At 46.1% G+C, this 20,882-nt stretch overlaps 1 protein-coding gene across 2 annotated transcripts in view; it reads right to left on the reverse strand.

Annotated features, from left to right (window-relative positions):
• The window catches only part of LOC103359445 (chloride channel protein 2-like), a 203,008-nt gene that overhangs the window by 138,324 nt on the left and 43,802 nt on the right, over positions 1–20,882 (reverse strand). For both annotated transcript variants that reach the window (XM_008284783.1, XM_008284782.1), the window contains exon 2: positions 3,750–3,897. In XM_008284783.1, the coding sequence (XP_008283005.1) occupies positions 3,750–3,897 (148 nt within the window). The remainder of the gene's footprint in view (positions 1–3,749; positions 3,898–20,882) is intronic.

Here is a 20,882-nt window from a genome sequence, read left to right on the forward strand (position 1 = left end):
GTGCCTGTTCTGGCAGATAGACCTCATCAGGCATTAGGTCCTGCTCGCTCTGCTGCTCTGATGCTACTGTGATTCTCACATTAGTAATCATCATTTTCTTCTTCTGGTTTATGATGGTATTGTTGGTACCTGAGCTGGTTTGATCCCTCTATTTGATGTGACAGGTGTTATGTTTCACTCACGGTTCGATTAACAGCTCCGTGTCTTCTACAGTTTGTAGCCGCAGGGTGTTTGAAGAGCGAGCTGAGCCGATTAACAGCCAGCTCTGTGATTCCAGGACGGCCGGCGTTCAGCTCAGCGGAGCCACGTAACCCAAAGAGAGCGAGGCTGAGGCCAGCTGGCATTTCCCCCCCAGAGGATCTCGCCCCAGGGAACCAGAACTCAGCTCCCCTACCTGGATTCCCCCGGAGGAACGAGGGTGTAAACTAAGCTCCAGAGAAACCCACTAAAGAAGTCTGCATGAACACACTGACCAATAAACCCTGTTTGTAGGTTCAACAACCAGGACAGAGCTGCCAGAGAGAATTAACACCAAAGTTAATTTATGACAGTCGTGTAACTAACACGTCACATCGGCTTCATCCTTCTGGACCTTTGGCGTCGCGACAGAAACGCAAAGCACAAGGCGTCGGAGGAAAAACAAAGATCAAGTCCCAGCAGAACCCTGAAGCGGCTCAGACGCTGTGTTTAGTCGTGTTGCACTCTTTAATCAGCCGCTCTGCATCTTTTATGACCGCACCGTACAGATCAATTATCAGGCTGCGTCACGGCTGCTCGCGCTGAATATGAGCACAAAGGAATTCCAATAAAGTTTCATCAAACAGGACGCTCTGCCGACGAGGAGAGAGCCGGGCGTCGGTGCTTTGAATTCTGGGATGAGTGTAGATTAGTGATGCTAACAGAGAAAGTTCAGAACGCCGTACTAACTTTATGGATTGTTTTTTTCTTTAGGTGCACCCCTTTTTCCGACTATGTTTTTTTTGGTAATTACTTCACACATTATGTAAACGATGCAGGACCTCGGCCTCGTCCACACGTAGCAGGTATCTCACAAAACCAAGACATGTTTCTACCATGTGTCCTGTCATCCACATGAAAACCCAACCAAATCAATTCTTTCAAACACCTCCGACCAAAGTGAAGATCTGTGAATCCTCCGTTTAAGAAGCTCTAACTCAGAGTGTTTTCTGAAGCTACAATTTACTGACACCCCAAAACGCCTCACCTGCAGTTTAACAGTAGCTGCAACACTTTACTAATCCCTGAACCGCTTGCATGCATCAGCAGGCGCCGTGAGGCCGCCGTGCACAGGCAGCCTTCTGGTCGCCGCTCAGGTACTGCAGAGCAGACAGCTGGGTTTCTACAAACAGTCCTGAAAACAGAGACATCAGGCGTTTCACTGCCTGATTCACTGGAGCTGGATGTTTTCATGAGACACACAGACAAACCTGCTAAATTTCAGGTGCCACTGATGAAAATGATTAGTCATAGTTCACAGGGTTCTGGCGGCGCTCCGGGGCCCTGCTTAGTCATGGGGGAAATTCAGCTGTGAGAAATCTCTGACCCACAGTAAATCCAATCAATCACTCGGGCCGCCTTCCTGCTGCAGCTTTAACACAATTGAGAAATTCCTCCCAAGTCAAGTGTCGACCGATCGGGTGCTTTAATCGGACTCGATCGGTGCAGCCAAACCTTTGGACAAATAAAGCGCTGACTTACTCCACCGTGCAGAACCGACGGTTTGTGTGTATTTGCATGTGCGTCAACTACGAGTAGAAAGGAAACCTAGGAAAAGGTCAGAGAAGGTCTATCTCATCTTCCACCAGGATCTTGCAGACATCCCCCACTCGTGTTTACAGTCTGTCCGTCCTGTTATGTGTGCTGTGCACTCATTATCTGTTCATCACCAGCAGCAGCACACAGACGAAGGCCGGGAGCGTTCACGTGAGTCCTGAGATGCTGCACACATTTTGTTTTACAGCGACGGGCTGTTGTGATGATTGTCTGGCGCTGCAGCTCCTTTCCTGCTCCGTTCAGCGTGATCAACGCTCCACGGGCTCAAAGCACTACGTCTGCTTCAGATCCATCACAGTGCCTTCAGTACGACACTCCCACCACTGAGGTAATGTCCACATGATGCTCCTGCTTCGGGCAGCGCCGCCGCCGCCGGCTCAGGCTGCTTTATGGAGCGATCCTGTCAGCGGTGTCTTCTAATGGGGCCCGAACGCTGTCGCCGAGACGGAAGATCACATTTCTTTTTCTAGAAATGTTCTGAACCGTGTCATCACCAAAAACTGTTAATAAGTGGAGTCTTCAACTTTTCCTCTTAAAAATGGTTTAGAGAATAACTTCTTTCATATTTCATCCAGTCCTTGACACGTCCAGACTTCCAGTAATTTAGTAAAAGACACCGACTTGCTTCTAAAAGACCAAAGTAAAGTCAAACCAGAGCCACAACAAACGTAAAAACAGAAAGAATCTACAGATTTTCAGCTTTCTGACAGCCTTTAATGTGCAGCTCTGTCATGAAAAGTGATCCAATCAGAGCCTAAACCTGTGATATTTCACTAAAATCAGTTTGTACGACACGTCTTGTTCATAAACTGTTTGCACCCCGTGATGATTAAAACGATGAAGTTCTCCTCAGAGCGACAGAAAAGTTTTAACACACTCAGGTGTGACTGTCACATGACAATAAATGCAGGTGGACTGCAGGTCGTGTTGACAGAGGAGACGACAAAAGAGACCGAGAGGAAAATAAAACACACTTGATCAGTTCAGCGAATGAAGTGGCTTAAATGTTACTGATAGATTCAGCACGGTGACACATGTTTGTAAGAGTGGTGTGAACAATTCAGAGTTTATGGAGGTTGTGAAGATGTAAACAGGTCTCGTCAAACAGCGACAGACCGAGTGTCCCACAGTGCTGCTAACATACTGTCCCTATTGATTGCATTTTGTTTTCTTTCCCTTGTAAGACATCGAAGTGAAAAACAAACTTTCATTGTTCCTGTCGTGGTTTCATACTGCATAGAAGACACGTTAAAGTTCTCTGTAGTCGTGGTTCTGTTTCCATGGAGGTGCAGAACTTTATATTTCAGTGTAAAATGAGCCCACAGTGAGGAAAAACATGACAGGAGCAAAAAAAAATAAAAAAAACAGAAAATGTTTGGAGTTCAGGTGGATAAAGAAGGCAGCGTCATACCAAGTTCTTCTACTTACCGAGTGCATGAAGTTATTAATATCACATTTCTGTCAGCACTTCCCAGCTGTGACAACAACTCTGACAAATATGACTAACTGGACTCTAAACAGGACCTGGATAAGCAGCAGGAAACGCATGACAGAGTGGATAAAGATAAATAAGAGTCAGATAAAACTCAGTCAGTTTAAGTTAAAGCCGAATAAAGACCTCAGAGGTATTCTGGCTGGAACAAACATGTGGACCCCACCGAGTCCATGAAGACATTTAATTCTAGTTATATTAAAGAAAAACCTTCTTTTATTAAAAGCTCCATTTAATCTATCTAGTTGTTTTACCATCTCTAGCATGGCTCCTGCCTCCTGCCTGCTCATGTTCCTGCAGATTTCCTGGTAAATGAAGCTTTTCTTTTCAGCTGCTGCTGCATAATCCAGCCGTTTATCAAATCCCCAAACGCTTCTAACTTTATCAGTCTATGAAGCTCTCTGACTGCTCTGAAGCTGGACCCCAGCAGCAGCAGCAGCAGCTCGTCCATCCCAACACTTACTGCGACATTTGGCGCAGCGTCCCTTGTCGTACTCCAGCAGGTCCAGGGTCCGGCTGCGGTCGCCTGACCTCCTCTGCCCGCTCTCCCTCAGCCGAGCGGCCTCCTCTTTGGCGTACACCCCGAGCTCCTGGGTGTAGCGGCCATACATCTGGAAACAGACACAGGGACACGTTTAGCTTTCACATGCGGTGCTTTAACAGATAAAGGATGGAGCTGCACATTTAAGAGACAGTGAAAGTACCCGTCATCTGGAGGCAGCTCGTTTACCAAATCAGTCTAATTGGACTGAAGCTGCCGTTTTACATCATCACTTTTAGTTCTTGGTAAATGGAAAACATTCTCTGACTCCGAGTTCATCAGAGCATCAGCAGCAGCAGTGGGTCGACCCGGGAGGTTCTGGTACAGCGCTGAGGGCAGGTCTGTTAGAACGCTGGCGAGAACCCTGCAGGTTCTCTTTTATTATTATTTCTTAACTTTTTTAGCTGCCTCGTTCTTTGGTGTGAAGTCGTTTTTAACTTGCTTTAGTTAAGTCTTAAGACTTCCTTGCTTGTCTTTGTATTGCATGTTTCACTGTCAAAGCACCTTGTGAACGTTGTTCTTAGAGGTGCTACACAAATAAAGCTATTATTGTTATTATCATCATCATCATCAGAAAATGTGATTTATTTTATGCTGATAAGATGAACTTCTCTATGTGCACATCTTCCCTGACTTGCTGCTTGTTTTTTATATATTCTATATGCATGTTGATTAGGGGGCTGCAGGTGGGTCAGTGGTTAGCAACGTGGCCTCACAGCTAGAAGGTCGCTGGTCGGCGTCCCGGTGAGGACACCCGGGATCTTTCTCCATGTTCTCCCCGTGCAGCGTGGGTTCTCTCCGGGTTCTCCGGCTTCCTCCCACAGTCCAGAAACATGCTGAGGTTAATTGGTGATTGTAAATTGTCCGTAGGTGTGAATGTGAGTGTGCTTGGTTGTCTGTCTCTAAGTGTAGCCCTGTGATAGACTGGTTACCTGTCCAGGTGAACCTGCCTTCACCCTGAGTCAGCTGGGATAGGCTCCGCCCCCCATGACCCTGGTGAGGATTAAGGTGTAGACATGATGGATGGATGTGTATTAGGGGATAAACAATGTGCATTACATTGCAATTATTGTGATATGATTCACAGTTGTACTGAAAATGGTAATTTTTGCGTTTTCTTTTCCGCTGTAAACAATCTAATGATGATGATGTGATCTGCACCAAACAAGCCGGTTCCTATAGAGCAGGATGTGTCGGCCGGGTTCTCAGCAGCACCAGCGTTTCATTTATAACAGTGTGTTGTGACACATTTTCCTTTTATCAAAGAACTGCAGCTCCTGCGGTTTTGGTATCACACTTGGAGGTCCTGTGATTTCAATAATATTGTGATGGATGTGGGTGTGTGTGCGCTCTGGTGTCTCCACTGAACGTTTCCTTGCTTCGCAGGTTGATGCATCCGTACGACTGTCTGACTCACAGTCTCAGCAATAAACTCGGTAACTCCTCGCTGGCTCCGAGTTGGCCAAACTTCAACCTGAACCGTGACCCCAGCATAACAGCCCACACACACAAACACACTCGCTCCGAGGACTACGCACAAACACACACACACACACACACAAAAGACGTCAAGTCAGCAGTACAAGAGACAGGAAGTTCAGAGCACCACCCAGACACCAGCTCCCCCTCCCGTCACGCTCTGGTGTGGTGAACAGGAACAGAGGCGCTAATGATTTCCTCTTGGCCGCCCATCACAACGCGGAGAGGGTTTTAAACGGGTCAATCCAGGCCGACGAGGCCGATCTGAGCAGCGTGAGGGCTGCTGATGGGCAAAAGTTCTGCATCTGAACGTCTACATATCGTTTCCTGGGATCGCATGAAAAAAAAAATAACAGTCAGAATTTGATTTGTGCCAAAACATTAAACCGCTCGTGGAAAACTGATCCAACTGTGGCAAAATCCTGCACGCAGCACGCTGCAGCTTCCTACCTTACAGCTATTACTCTTCAAAGTCCAAACCCTGCAGGGCACAGCCACGGTCCACGGCGCCGGGCGAACAGAGAGGAGCGCACTGGAGCACTAGTCCTAAATCTAAGTGCTACAATATCCAAACTTCACAAGAGCCCATCTACTGGTGAGAGGGCCCGAGCAGCGCGGGAAGCTATATTTGGTCACGCTGAACAGAACCAGCGTTAGAACCACTTTGCAGTTTTTCAGATGGAAAAGTGTCGGACGCATTTCAGCTGCAGTTTCTTCTCGTTCTGAGATTATCCAACACTCACGTTTCATATTTGTTCTCTTATGCTAACGCTGTCGATGGTGGTGCTGATGGTTTAACAGGTGCTACGTGTGTTATTGTTGGCGGTGGTTCTAGTTCTGGTGAGTCACCTAAACTCGGGCTCTGCGGCGCTGGTGACTTTATTTTGAGGCTGGTGAAAACCTCCTAAAACGCCAAAATGTTTCTAAGCAGGAAATACTGTGGGAGAAAGCCGGAGAACCCGGAGAGAACCCATGCTGCACGGGGAGAACATGGAGACTCCACGCAGGAAGATCCCGGGTGTCCTCACCGGGACGCCAACCGGCGACCTTCTAGCTGTGAGGTCACGGTGCTAACCACCGCTCCACCTTGCAGCCTGCTTTAGGCTATTAGGCGTAACCAAAAGCGGCATGTTGCTACCATATGATGCAAATCACGGGACAGGATTGGCTGGCAAGGACACACTGCTCATGGCGTCTGCACACAAGTGATTTCCGCGGCTTCTTTCTGGTGTTACTGCTCATGCACGCCGACGGTATTTGACAGCGATCCGTAATATTATACGTTACCTACATGTAGAACACAACTAAATGGACCAATCAAAGTAATAAAAGTCCATATTATATCATGTGTTAACGTCATCCGGGCTGTAGCAGCAGTGGACGTCACCACAACTCACAGCCGAGGACATCGGGCCGAGTGAGAAGATGAAAGAAAAATAAATAAGGAGGAGAGGGGCTCTGCAAAGAACAAGTCTTGGAGTGAATCAGGATATACGTCTCATAACAGTCTTAACCCAGGAAATATTTAATTTTCATTATTTTCGTACTAGATTTTTATTTATTTTGGCATGTGAACACTAAGCTCTGAGCCATGAATGGCACCTCAACATCAAAGACATCCCATCACGTGTTAAATAATCACAGTTTCATTATTATTATTATTATTACTTTATTTAACTGAGCGCAGTTAGTTTTTGTGATCATTGTTGAAACTCTTATGACTATTTAAAAAAGAAATAAAAACACATTGGAACAAGATATGAACAAATAACATCTTCCAGTCCTTCTGGTTGCGTTAGAATATCAAACAGGTCATATTCTGACGGTGTTTCACGCAGTAACGCTGCATCACGTGGTTAAAAACTACTACAGTGAATATCAAGCTGCAGCTCAACTTTAATTAGATCACAAATTGCAATATTTGATGAAATCGTTCGGCGCCACTCGTTATGCAAAGTTAAACAAACAAAAGACGATTAACTGATGAACAGATCTGTCCATAAAACATAATGTGCTTTATGTGTTTTAACCACTAAAGGCTAAATGTGTTTTTGGAGAAGAAAAGTTGATTCTTGCTCAGGTTTGACTTCAACACTCACACCTGGTCTGGACAAAAGTAAAAGTAAAAGCAAAGGTTGATGAAGCTGCATGAAAACACACACAGATCAAATCTCCAAACACAGAATCAGCTGCGAGCGTCTCTTCTTTCTGCCGCGTTGGTCACATGTGGGCCCATGAAAACCGTCCAGAACCATCAAACACGTGTCCAACAGCGACGCTCACAATGAGCACAAATATTAACTATCATGAAAACTGGGGCGTGACCTTGGGAAAACGCTTTCCATTCCGCCACAGTGGCACTTCCCTTTTCACTGATAGGGTTGTGTTGACACAGCAGAGCCGTCGGTGAGCTGCTGCCGTCGCTTTAATAACCAAATGTCCAGATGCACTGAATTTCCACGTATGTCAGGATAAAACACACGCTGGAAGCAGGCTTGTGTTTCTTGGAACGTGGCCCTCATGGCCTGATGTAAGAAAGTGTTTAGATAACACACACACACACACACACACACACACACACACACACACCATGTTGAAGTGTAGCACCTTGTAAACACCTGCCGGCTATTTTTAGCTGCACAAAAACCTGAACGTTATTGCACAAAGTCCACAGAGCTGATTATCACTTCAGCCGGCTGACTGACGACAGGGCGGGCCTTCAAACCGCAGAACCGCCAGTCCAAACAGGGGATCGAGGATATTTACCTGAATAAATAGACCTGAATCTACAGAACGGACGGGTTCAAGTCAAATAAATACACGTCTGACAGGGTTCTGTTAAAGGTCGACTGGTGCTGCTTCCCAGCGCTGCAACCACGTCTTGTGCAAGCCCGGCCCATATCAAGCCCGGCCCATATCAAGCCCGGCCCATATCAAGCACGCACGGTATTCGTATGTGTCGCCAATTGTGCCACTAAGGTCAACGCAGCCGGTGTGAGAACTAATATCAGCACCAATACCGGCTTCGATAAACGGACCGGGTATCAGCCAGACGTGACTGATCCACAGCAAACACGCTTTCTCAACGTCATTACAAAATCCTCCTGAGCCACACATGATGCAAAACTACACAAACATGGACACAGCGTGGACGTCTTCACATAAAGCAGCGGAGGGAAGGAGTCTGCAAGAGGCAGGAGGAGAACATCTGAAAGTCCAGACCTCCTCCTGAGCCCCTCTCACCAGATGACAGCAGGTTAAAATCTGCAAAAACAGTCCAGCTCACAGTTAGCATTCACTCATTGATTAGAGTGAAAGTTCTCCATCCGACCGGTTAAAGCTCACTCTGTTCTCACCGTCGTACCTGCTCTGGCTTTAAAAGTCGACCGTTAAGGGCCTAGAAACTGGACCAGGACCAGGAAGACTCTCAGACCCGTTAAAGTATAATACGCTGTAGGAAAGTTTCGTCCAATGATGCTAAAAAATACATAAATACATAAATAAATATTGTGTACTCCTGCGTGAAGGCCTCAAGCTGAAGAAAAAACATATTTGGTGAAGATTTGGTCTGAAAGTCTGGAAAACTTGGAGAACTGCCTCCAAACCACCCGACAATCAGACGGACTAAACAGAACAACCAGCCAGGTGTGCAGGGTCTGAACATCGCTCTCCAGCTTCTCTTCTCCGTTCCACACACAGGATGCAAAGCCACAAACACTTCCAGGGAAACACCGTTTAATCCTGGTTTCTAGAGACAATCCTCCGTCAGTCTGCAGCTAACCGTCATCATCACTGTCAGCTACTCTGTAATTAGTGGACTGGTTGATTGGTCGATAAGATGTCAGAGAAGGTTGAAAGAAATACGACAAATTTTGAATCTGAGAAGTGGAAACTAGACATCAGAACGGTGTGTTTATGCCAAAGCAGGTACGTGAGCACCTGCCTTCCATGAGCAGGCCATGAGAGCGCTGAGAGAGTCCAGACGCTCAAACATCTGCATAATTCAAGCACTTCAGTTTGTTTGAAGCTGTGTATTAATGTGCTTTCTACACACCAGAAGGAACCAATAATCTCCTATGTTTTAGCTCGTTAATGACTCCTTGTGCTCACGTCTGCGGAGGGAACGACTCGCCGACACCTGAACCTGGAGCTTATCAAAGCATCTGTGCCTGAAATGAACCGGAGAAGAGATGATGGACTGAAGAAGGTGACGTCTGTCAGGGAGGCGTGAAGCGGCGCAGAGCAGCGAGTTCAGATCTGAGAGACCACGGTGACTGTTCCCCTGCAACTGGACGGGCCATGTTTGATTCTGTGCTCATTATCTCCAACTGTCACTGCATTCAGATTCCTATACATGCCATTAATTAGGTTAAAAAAACAGCAACAAATACTGTATGTTACAAGGAAAATCTACATTCTGCCTCATGCATGTGCAGAAGTTCTTATGGAGAACCTGGTTAATTGATTGGGTCGGACAGATGAGCTGCTTCTTGGCTATATGACTACAGCTAAGGAACTCAATTCTGCAGGACATCTTGAGCATCATTATTATTATTTGTCTGGCTTGTTTTGGAGGCTTTAGCTCAGCACGCCGTGGATGTGGTGGTGTATCTGTGGACAGTGCAGCAGAACCAAACCTCATTCTAAAGGAAGAAAGAAAAAGCTCTGAAAGCATTCAAAAGGTTTCTGGCCGAATCCTTAAAACACGGAGCTGGTTTCAATTCAAAACCACTTCTTAATACCAAACCCTGCTCGCTGGGGAGGATTAATAGACTGACAAGCCTCAAAATACCTCGCCGGGCCCATGTTAAAGTCCAATATGGGAGAAGGAAAGGAATGAAGACAAACAGTGGGAAACGGAGGAAAAATCAAGAAGGGAAACATTTGGGGAGCGATTTGGGGTTTCTGACATCAAATGCCAACCGCTGTTCAACCCAAGATGCCATTCTGCATGGCATTCTCAGCCACACTCATGATCGCCAGCCCTAAGTTTTAATTAAGTACGGAGACTTCAAACGCAACGGAAACTCGAAAGACCCGAAAACAAGAGGGCAGAAATAGACCTTCTCAGATGCACCCCTTGAAACTTGCATCTGACCAGAGGAAGAAAACAAACAGACCCATCCAGAACAAAGGCATTACTGGTTGAAAGCCTATCATTATGTTGAGCGTAGTCAGAAACGGGCACTTGGCTGAGTCTGCCTGCCTGGGTTAATTGATCCCAGATGAACGGGTTGTCCCGGACTCATTGTCCTGGCTGCAGGGGCAACACAGAGGGCACGGGTGACAAATAACGCCAGCGCTGATATGAGCAGCGTTAGATGTTGGGAACCAGAACCAGAACCAGAGACCACTGGGAAGCAAGATTCTTTCCAAATTTGCTTCGAGGCCGTGAAAGCTTTCAAACCAAGAAATCTTCACTCTGCACGGATTCAACAGAGCTCAAAGAGGAACTGACAAACCCGCGGCTAACGAGCAACGAGCTCTGCCAAGACCAAAACCACAAATACGCCTCAAGGGTCACCTGGTTTAATGACACCCAACACAGGTAAGATAGCAGACGAAGGTGGAGATAAGTCCCCACCTCCATCTCACCTCCGCTTTGTTGATGCAGTCTTTCTGCACGGCGCCGGTCGGAGGAGAGGAACATGCATCACCTGTTTGAGGTCTGAATATTTGATGGTTGTCATTTGATGACATTTGAAGAGTACAAGCTTGTTTTTAACTTCACTACTTTACATTGTCAGACTCTCACAAACCCACGGGTCACATATTCTCCTCGGCTCACACGGGAGTGAAAATCCTTCAGGCGCTGCAACAACAGACCTGTCAGAGACGCAGGAGTTTACAGGCAAAGGAATGTGAAGACTGCTTATGATTCAGAGCGCAGCAGAAGGATAAAAACAACAAGGGCGAAGGATAAGGGGAGGAAGTTTATGTTTTATTGATACTGTAGGAAAAGCCTTGAGAGGATGAATAAGTCAGAGCAAAGAGGGCAGAGACAAACGGGCGTACACAAAGTCCTGATTGACTCCGGGAGCCAATCAAGGAGCTCAGCTGGCGCCACACCTTCCTGTTGCGGCCGCCCTGTGGGCTTAATGAGTAAACCTGCAGAGCTGGACCTTAATGAGCCCAGCTGACCAAGGACACACAGAGACATGCATTCCCTTGCAGGCCCTCAGCATTCCTTTACCTCCCAAACGCCGAATGCAGCTAAAACTATGATCAAAGTCATGTGAGCTTGCTGACAACTATGGAGATCCTTTGCATATCAGCATTGATGGGATACGCCGAGACGCCAGCTGTACAGCACCGTGAGGGGAAACGGAGACCCTGAAGCCTTGGATGCCGTCTCCTTAAACACAACATTGTGCAAACACTTGAGACACTACATTGACTTTACTGGGTGCGACCACCCTTTTCCTGAACCTCTTAAGACCAGGGCTCTTGTTTGATATGCATGTTTTATTAAAGAGAATAAAAAATAAATAGAAATATATATAAAGAAAATAATAATAAATACAAAAATATTTTTAAAAATATATAAAAATGTTTTTAAAAGCAACAACAATAAAATTACAATAATAAAACAATAAAAATTTTCAAAAAATCTAAAAACTTATCCCCTGTGCTAATATAACCCAAAATGTGAGGATAAAATCGACTGCACAGCAGCACAACAAATACAGAAAAATTGACTTCTAGTGACTTTCTTCTTCTTTGCTCTTCTTGTGAGGACAACTAGCTGCACAGACCAAACACGTGAAGCAGCACTAGCAAGTCTGCCAGAGGGATCCAGAAGCACAAGGACTAGCAAAGTCAAACATCACACAAACATGGGGGGCCACTGAGAGCTCCGAGACAACAGCCTGTATGAGTGTGTTTTGTTATCTTCTGCGGCGTTGCGTGTGGTTCCATGCCAACTGCACACAAGTCCGTCATAGCGAGGACCCCGAACAACAGCCTAAAATACACACCAATGGGATAAAACACACACACACACACACACACACACACACAGCTGGCTGCAGTCCAGGCAGTCTACCCCAAATGACCGGGAGGCCTCGCCATCGGAGCCCAGCACGCCACCACTCACTTCAGCTAATGAGCTGCCTGACAGCGGGAGTGCATGTGTCCACCACCGTGTGTGTGTGTGTGTGTGTGTGTGTGTGTGTGTGTGTGTGAGACGTAAACCGGGGGAAAGCATTGATTTAAATCACTCAGGGACTCAGAGTGATGCAGTGAAATCCAGATGAGATGCTGATAAGCAGGTGTTGCTTCTGGTCCGTCTCTACAGCGGCACCATAATAAGTCCTGGAGGCTTTTAAACGCACACGTATTCCTGCTGTTTTGTTTTTTTTTTTATACTGAAAGTGTGTCAGCACGCTCGTGTGGGAAAGAAGGAAGGAGAGCATTTGAAAGAATCATTGTGCAGTTAATCTAAAGGAGGGACTGTGAGAGGGAAGCGCCGGAGGACGGGGTGAGGAGTGAGGCTGTGTGGGACACAGGAAGGAATCTGATGGTTTAAAGATTCTTCACCCGCAACACAATGAAGCCGAGCCAGAAAACACTGCGGCCTTGTACCATTTTAATGTTCACAGAATGCTTTTGAACACAGCAGCACCTTTGTCTTAGTTCAGATGTGTGAACGCTCCACTTTGGACCCGGCATCATTCAGCAGAACTTCTTGTATAACACGTTTGAACTTGGTCACTGTCAGAAACGAGCTCGCTGAGCTCTCTGGCTCCAAAGAGCCCAAAAGATCAGATACAGGGAAAATTAAATAAAAGATAAGAATCAAACTCTCACATTTTCACATCACAAGTTGAGGATAAAAGTTAGTTATTAAATTTCCTATGATTTGAAAATGTTGAAGGTGGATGCCACGTTGGTCGACGGTCATCACACGATTTCTGTCATTTGATGCCTTTTTATTCATTCCTATGAGGCAGATCAGTGACTTTTTCCTACAAACCTGTCAGACAGCAGGTTTAGGATTGTTAAGGGTTGGATTATCCAGTCATGACTGTACATACATACATAAATGTAGTATTGGTGCGATGCTGGACAAATAAGGGGCAGGAGAGCTGCAGAGGAAATCCCATTATTACTATATTAATGCTATATTTATGTATCTATAGCATTAATACAGCATTAAGCGATGTGCTGTCTACACCAGGATCCTCCTCCACCCACACAGACGTAGAGGTTTGTTTGTTTGTTTGTTGTGGTTGTGCAGCGTGGCCATCTCCAACATCGTTTATCGTAACAAACAACTTGGCTAGGATCCCTGTGTTTTTGTTTGTTTGTTTGTTTGTTTGTTGTAGTTGTAAAGTTGTCCTTGCTTCAGTGTGGTGTTGTTTGTATTGTTTACTGTTTTGCTTGTTTGTATTAAAAATAAATAAAAATACTATATTAATGTTTTACTAATGCTATATTTATGTTCAAACTCTCACATATTGAACCTTTAACCGCGCTGCAGCTTCACCAGCGACAGATGAGTGTGTAGTTCAGCCTAAAGCTCACTACTCGCTAACTTTTATTTTTATTTTTTATTTTTTATTTCCAAATCTGTAGTTTTTAGCCCCAACTGATGGAACACGTGGAAATTTATGACACTGCCTTAGCAGCTCTTTCTGGAACCACAAAAGGCTTAATACTATTTATTTCTCACACACAGAAACTCGCCAACATCTGTAAACACACTCCCCGTGTAACGGTTCACCGTCCTCCAGCTCCAGTCGGCTCTAATGGATTCTTAAGCGTCGTTCTTAGAAGTCCGTCTCCAGGAACAGCTGGATTATTCTCGTAAAAGGGCTTCAAGTGAGCGAGAAAGACAAGAGCCAGAAAACGAAGGCACGGAGGAGTGGGATAAAAAGGATGTACTGTAAATAACGGTTTCCCAGTCCTCCCGTGGGGCACCCCAGGAGGCCACGAGGGAGGCTTGTGCGCTCATGCCAGGCTGCCATGCCAACCCTCCGGGCCTCTCTCACACCGACCCAGAGCCGGACAAACACATGGAAGAAAAGAGGGCAGGATGGATGGACAGATGACAGAAAAATAAGAGGCAGGAAAAGCTGCAGGAGGCGTTTGAGAAAAGCGACGTGATGGACAGACTGCAAAGAAAGGTGAGGCCGGGAGGAAGGGAAGGGCAAGAATGGGTTAATGTGCACCAGGGAGGGGGCGCTGGGGAGTCTGGCACTGTACACAGAATCCATCCTCCAGTGTGAGCTGAATTTAGATTTTAACTGTGCATTGGGCAGGAGGGAGGACAAGGAGAAGGATGGAGGGAGGGAGGAGGCAGGAAGAAAGAAAGAGTGCAGCTGTGAGCGCTGGAGGAGCAGACAGTGATTAATGACGGAGGCTTCACACCTGTCTGACGCCGCCGCCGCCGACTCCGGCGCTAACACATCTGTCCTACAACGGTCTATTCTGAAAACGATTTCTGCTCCGGCTTGTGGAATAAATATTTTAATTATGTTCCAGAGTTTCAGCTAAATGAATATGATTACTCAGTCCGCTGAGCCACAGCCTCCCGGAGGACAAATTAAACACACAGTCAAACTTCTTCCCCTCGTCTCCCACGTCTCTATCGACACACAATGTCGTACTACGGAGCCAGCATCAGTCCGTCCGTCCTTCCATCCATTCCCACTTTGTTCTCCAGTAATCAGTTCCAACGGCAGGCCGGCAGCTGCACATTGGTATTGGTGCCACGTCTTAACCATCGCCACAAGAAAAGCCACAGACACTGCAAAGCTCTGATATTCACCTATGGACCGTGTGTGTGTGTGTGTGTGTGTGTGTGTGTGTGTGTGTGTGTGAGCAGCAGGTGCACTCTCCTGTTGCCTCATTAAGAAAACCCATATTTACTTGGGCACATTCAGCGCTGCTGGCAAACTCCGCTGCTGCTCCTTCCAAATACTTCGCTTCCACTTCACTCTTTGTCCTTCCCTCCGAGGTTCAAAGCCACATGTGGTTCAGAGAGCCAGCGTGGATATTGATTTGTTTTCGCGAGTGCCTTCTTCCAATTAATTCCACCAACACTGCATAACTTTAAAGCTGCTGCTGCTGCGGTCAAAATGTTTCCGTCGATGAGATTCTGACTGCGTGGATGTAGAAGGTGCTGCTCGGCGTGACAAACCCAGAGAGGACGGCCGCCAGCCTGGCAGAACCATCCAGCTCTGTGTTTTAGTGTCTTTTAGGTGCCAGTTTTGGATTTCTGTCCAACACCCTTTGGGTTCGCTCTAACCGCTTTGTGCTGCTTCCAGCTCAGCGGCGGTACCTGCTCGGCACAGAGCAGCAGGAACTCAACGTTAGCAACGAGAGCGCACAAACAAACACAGCAAAGTGAATGTTCAAGTGAACTGACAACAGCATGCGCTCCAACAGCAGAGCGAATAGCTTTTAGCGCTACGGCTCAAAAGAACAAAAACAAAGCTGCAGAAATAAAACCAATTCCTACAAACAACAATCTGACAAATCAGTCGTCTGCTCCGTATGTGCAGTGTGTCTACGGACTGGTTCTGTACTAAAATCTACGATACAGCTTAAAGACAGCCTCACAGCACTGAGTGATGATCCCCTTTTGCTGGTTTAAGTATCTGAACCAGAGCCGGGCCAACACAGGATTTTTGAAGCCAATACAGATGTTTAGGAAGTGAATAATTCTTCTGGTACCGCTCCGTATACCAGCACTGGAAAGGCGACACAAGACTCTGCTGTTAAAAACAACACTGGGCCCCGGATAGCTCAGCAGGCTGGACGGGCGACCCAGAACAGGGCCTGTCGTCCCCGACACAGAGGTCCTGGGTTCCAGTCCGGCCCAACACCATTTACTGTAGGTCCTTCCCCGACTCTTCTCCCCATATTTCCTGTCTCTCTCTCCACTATAATAAAGGCTAAAAAAAAAGAAGCCCTAACAAAAAATTTTTAAAAAAAACCCCAATACGATTCCCCATTTTATTATTACATTAAAAAACAGACAGCGCTTTACTTTGGGATGTTAACCAATTAATTGTTGTTAACAACTGAACCAATAAAAGTATATTAACAAACAAGACAAGTGTACTGCACATGAGCTGTAGTACCTGGATGCACCACCAGGAGGAGCCTCTCGCCGTTTAATGAGACGGAAGGCTTGTTTGCTGTGTTTACGACTGTAGCAACCCGGGAAGGTGGTCATGTTGCCCCAAAGGCCCATGGGAAATATATTTTTTAAATCCAAATTGTTAAATTAGTTGTTATGCGATTGTTATTTCAGTTGTATCGTGTTTGAATTTTGCTTGTTGTGAATGGACGAGGAGGTTTTACGTGGCGTTGTAAAGGTTTAGCTAACAATGGGCCACTATGACAGAGTCTTTTGTAGCGGTTAAGTCCTTCCTGCCAGTGTTCTGGTGAGACCAATAACTTTATCAGGCTAGCATCCCTGTAGCTGTGTGGCTAACGAAGATGAGCCTTCTGTAATTCAAGTGTGTTTCCTGATGTTTTGCTGTGGTATCATGTCAGTACCGATGCATTCAGAGGGGTGTCGAAGTCATTTCTGCATCACGACAACACTGATGCATGACAGCAGACGGTACAGCAAAAGCAAGAATGGAAGTTTTTTTGATTGTTTTTATCCGACTGACTTTCTCAAGCTCTCTTTAAAAAAAACATGCTTTTTTTTAATTATTTTTTTAAATGATAAATATGACACCACATCAGTGCTGATAGAAAGTCTGCTGCATGCACCTAAATATGACACATCATATCTGCCCAGCCCAGTTATCCTGAACATGTCTGCAGAGCTTAGAGCCGGTTTCACGTGACCCAAGTGGACGACTACAGATCTCCAGAAGAGGAACGAGGAGGAATGTTTTCATGATGCACACCTTACAGAAAAACTGAAAATCACCAAAAAAGACATGACAGTAGGTGCACGATGCCAAACGGACAAACGATGTCTGATGATGAGCGTTTAGCACGACGTGTAGGTTTGTTTAAATCAAATCATGGCGTCGGTCTCACTCACTGATTCATTTAATTTAGTCCATGAATGATTTGGTGCTCTTTTAACTGGAGTCAGATGATGGACGGTTTAGGAATAAATTTAAAGTTAGGATGTACTTTCAGGTGGTTTAGCAGCACCTTGACGCAGGATGAGAAAACACACACCTCACTGGGATCTCTGGTCTTATATAAAGAACAACAAAAGCAACGCGGCTCAATAACCGTGGTCCATCACGGCTGACACATTTCTAAACATATACCCCCATGATGCTGTTCATCACACCGTGTTCTCTTTCCTCCATCCCACCCCTATCTCCACCATCCATCCCACACTGTACAGCACACAGGGAGGGAGAATGAGGACACTGCAGCGAGCAGTGAGGCTGTCGTGTCAGTACAGAAGAAGTTCTGCTTGACAGACTCCCATTAGGCGAGCGGTTCAGGTGACACGGCTGACGGTGCAGCAAAAATAAATGCGGAGGAGAATCTTCCCCTCGTGCACTGTGGACCTTACACAGCATTTAAACCGGGCTGTGAGCGACACGGTTATTCACAAAAAAAAAAATAAAAATTGCATAATGTGTCAAGCACCTAATCTATCATCCCAGCTACACACAGTCCTGTGTCGGTCTTCAGTGGCTGAAAATGTGATTCAATCAGCCGTGATGACGCTTTGCACTCCAGTGATCGCAGTTAGACTTCACAGTTTACTGAAAACAACAGCGTCACACATTAAAAAAAGCATCTGTATGAAGAGACGAACACATTACATCAGTAAGCCTGGAAATCAGACAGAAGCAAGTTGCTGTTTTCAGATGAGAAAACAGATTTATCACTTGCTAAGCCTCATTTAAATCAGAGAGGGGACACATATGCTGGTGTCACAATCCTCTGTGACATTTGCTGTTTTTTTTCCATTAAACCCTGCTGCGGCTGTGAATCAGTGTGTTTGCAGGTTCAAGGTGAAAGATGTCTACCATTGTGAAGACGTGCTGGGACTGCTGCTCAGGATTAATACGCCGTTAAACAAATGAGAAGATGTGGTTTTCAGTATCAGACATAAACAGCAAATTAACACATTTGCAAAACTGGCATCAGCGCGTGTTTATAATTCTGGCTTCAAGAACGGCCGACACAATTAACAATATTGCTATTAATGATTTGTTCTTCCTTTCTTTTTTTAATCAACTGGCTGATGGATTCTTTGGCTAATTGCTGTAGTCCTGGTTTGTACAGAAGCCAGCTCTCTTGTGAATTTAGAGCCGGTTCTCTCTTGTACCTCTTGAGATACTGAATTAGTTTAAAAAGCATTTTGTTGTCAAAGCTACACTTTTTCTCAGGGACAGAAACTGTTAAAAGATTTCCAGCCTTCAAACAGATGCTTTCATCAGAATCTTTTATTTCTACAAGGCACATTTAAAAAGTCATCAAAATCAAAAAGCGTGCTCTCACCAGATCCCAGAAATAAACGACCAAAAAAAAAGTACTTCTCCGTAGCGCTGGGCCACATCATACAGCACGGTGACACCGGTGTGATGCTAGGGGACGATATGAAATTAAAATATCGTGATAAAATGTGAGTGAAACGTTCAGTCCCGTTGTTTTCATCTGGTCTAATGCACATGGAGCGAGAAGCATGGCGCCGACCGAGGAGGAGGGCGGATGCATCAACACTGTAGGGCTGGACCCGGATATCAGAATATTAGTTAGTGGTGGTGTCCACATAGCAATGTTGAGATCCGAATATTCACCCACCACCTGCTGCTACTCTCCCCGCGCTGCTGCCGCCACCATCTGATGGTGGAAACACAACTGTGACCGCTAGCTAAACTGGTATCAGCAGCCGAGTCCTGCCTTGTGCGTCCCGCCCACTTCCACCCCGTCAGTCCGATGATTTACCCGCCGCTATTCACCTTTTGATTAAACTAATTGTCAGCAAGCAATTAACAACTGATGCACTACTGATTTTGGTACGTTGCAGCTTTAATGCACATCAGAAACAGCTGCTTGATAAATGGAAAAGAAATAGTTCTTTTGTTTTTTTAATTTGCTCCAATAAAGTTGTGCATTTTTGAAGTATTTTCTCTCGTGTCAGTTATATCATCAGTTAAATCGTTAGCGCAAATTTTCTCGTCTATATAGTGATAAATATTTTATCACCCAGGCCTACTCCTGGTTGGTCCTAAACAGCCACGACCGGCTCTGCTGCCACCAACGTCCACCAAAACCCTGTTTGGCTGAACTGCAGGATGTGCTTCACACAGAGGAGACGGGGATCGGTCGAGAACAAAATCAAACTTACTGGATCAATAATGTAAATGCAGCGTGGCTCAAACACATTATACAAAGGAGGAGGTTGTCAGCAAGTTGTTGGAAGTTCAAATATCTTTCTAGAGCTGATGTGCAGAGCGGTGAGGAGAGAACAGCCTTGGAAACCTGGAATAAATAAAAACTGTGTCATAATGTGCAGCCTCCACTTGTAAACAGGGTTGTTGTGTTTCCACAGAGGTGCAGGACTTTAAAATACAGTAAAAAGAAAAACAAAGAAGCTGCTCGGAGTTCAGAGGGTTGACTCGGTGCAACGACGTCACGAGTCACGAGTCAGGAGTCAATCTGAGAAGCTAAAACAAAGACATCTTTTGACGAATGTCTTCACAAAGTCATCTCCTGCATCACCTCTCTGCTGCTTCGTGGTGATAATACAACAATAATAATAATAACTTCCCTTAAACCTGTTCAGGCCAAAAAGCACCACGGCGACACCACACAGCAGCTCCCAGCTTCACCGCGCCGTCCACCGCCACCGGCTGTTATCTGTTCATTCACTAACATGAGGTCATATTACCACGTTAGAGGCGCAGAAAGTATTTATAACAATCCGCTAATTCAATATGTCAACGCAGCGTTTTCGTTTTCCAAACGGAGGCGGCGGATCGAAGACGAAATGAGACACGACAGCAACAGAAGAGACAATGGAGTCCCAGTGAGAGCAGAGGGAGGAGAGCAGGCAGAAAACACATGAAGGCACAATGGCCGCCTGTGTTTCCTCCCCGCGGCCATTCTCTCGCTCGCACGTGCTCAGTCGGGATGTGGGAAGACACCACCATGGCACTGCCCTGCACCGGCCCCGACACACACACACACAGTAACACAGTAACACACACACACACACGAGGGCCGGGGACACACTGTCCAACAAACTCATCAGCGACTGAGAAAACACAGCTGTGACAATAAGCGGCCTGACAGAGGGATGCACTGAAGAGTAACGCAGAGAGCAGAGCATGCAGGGAAGGAGACGAGATGTTGGAGAGCAAAAAGACAAGAAGGAGAAAGACGGAGGAGAAAGGCAGGAGTGGTGAGAACCCTCCAGAGGTAGAGGTGGAGAGAGCATGAGAAAACATTACACAGCGAGGGAGAGAGGGAGGGCGGGCGGCCGAAACATGAGAGTCATAACACAAACAGGACGCCTCGGAGTGTGAGCAGGAAACACAACAGAGAGCACGTGAGAACGTCCAGGTGAGAGGGTGAATAATAACACAAGAGCAGGCTCATTGGAGGCTCAGAGGATCCAGCAGCTGCAGC

The sequence above is a fragment of the Stegastes partitus genome, unplaced genomic scaffold (genome assembly GCF_000690725.1).
Source record: "Stegastes partitus isolate 25-593 unplaced genomic scaffold, Stegastes_partitus-1.0.2 Scaffold373, whole genome shotgun sequence".
NCBI lineage: Eukaryota > Metazoa > Chordata > Actinopteri > Pomacentridae > Stegastes > Stegastes partitus.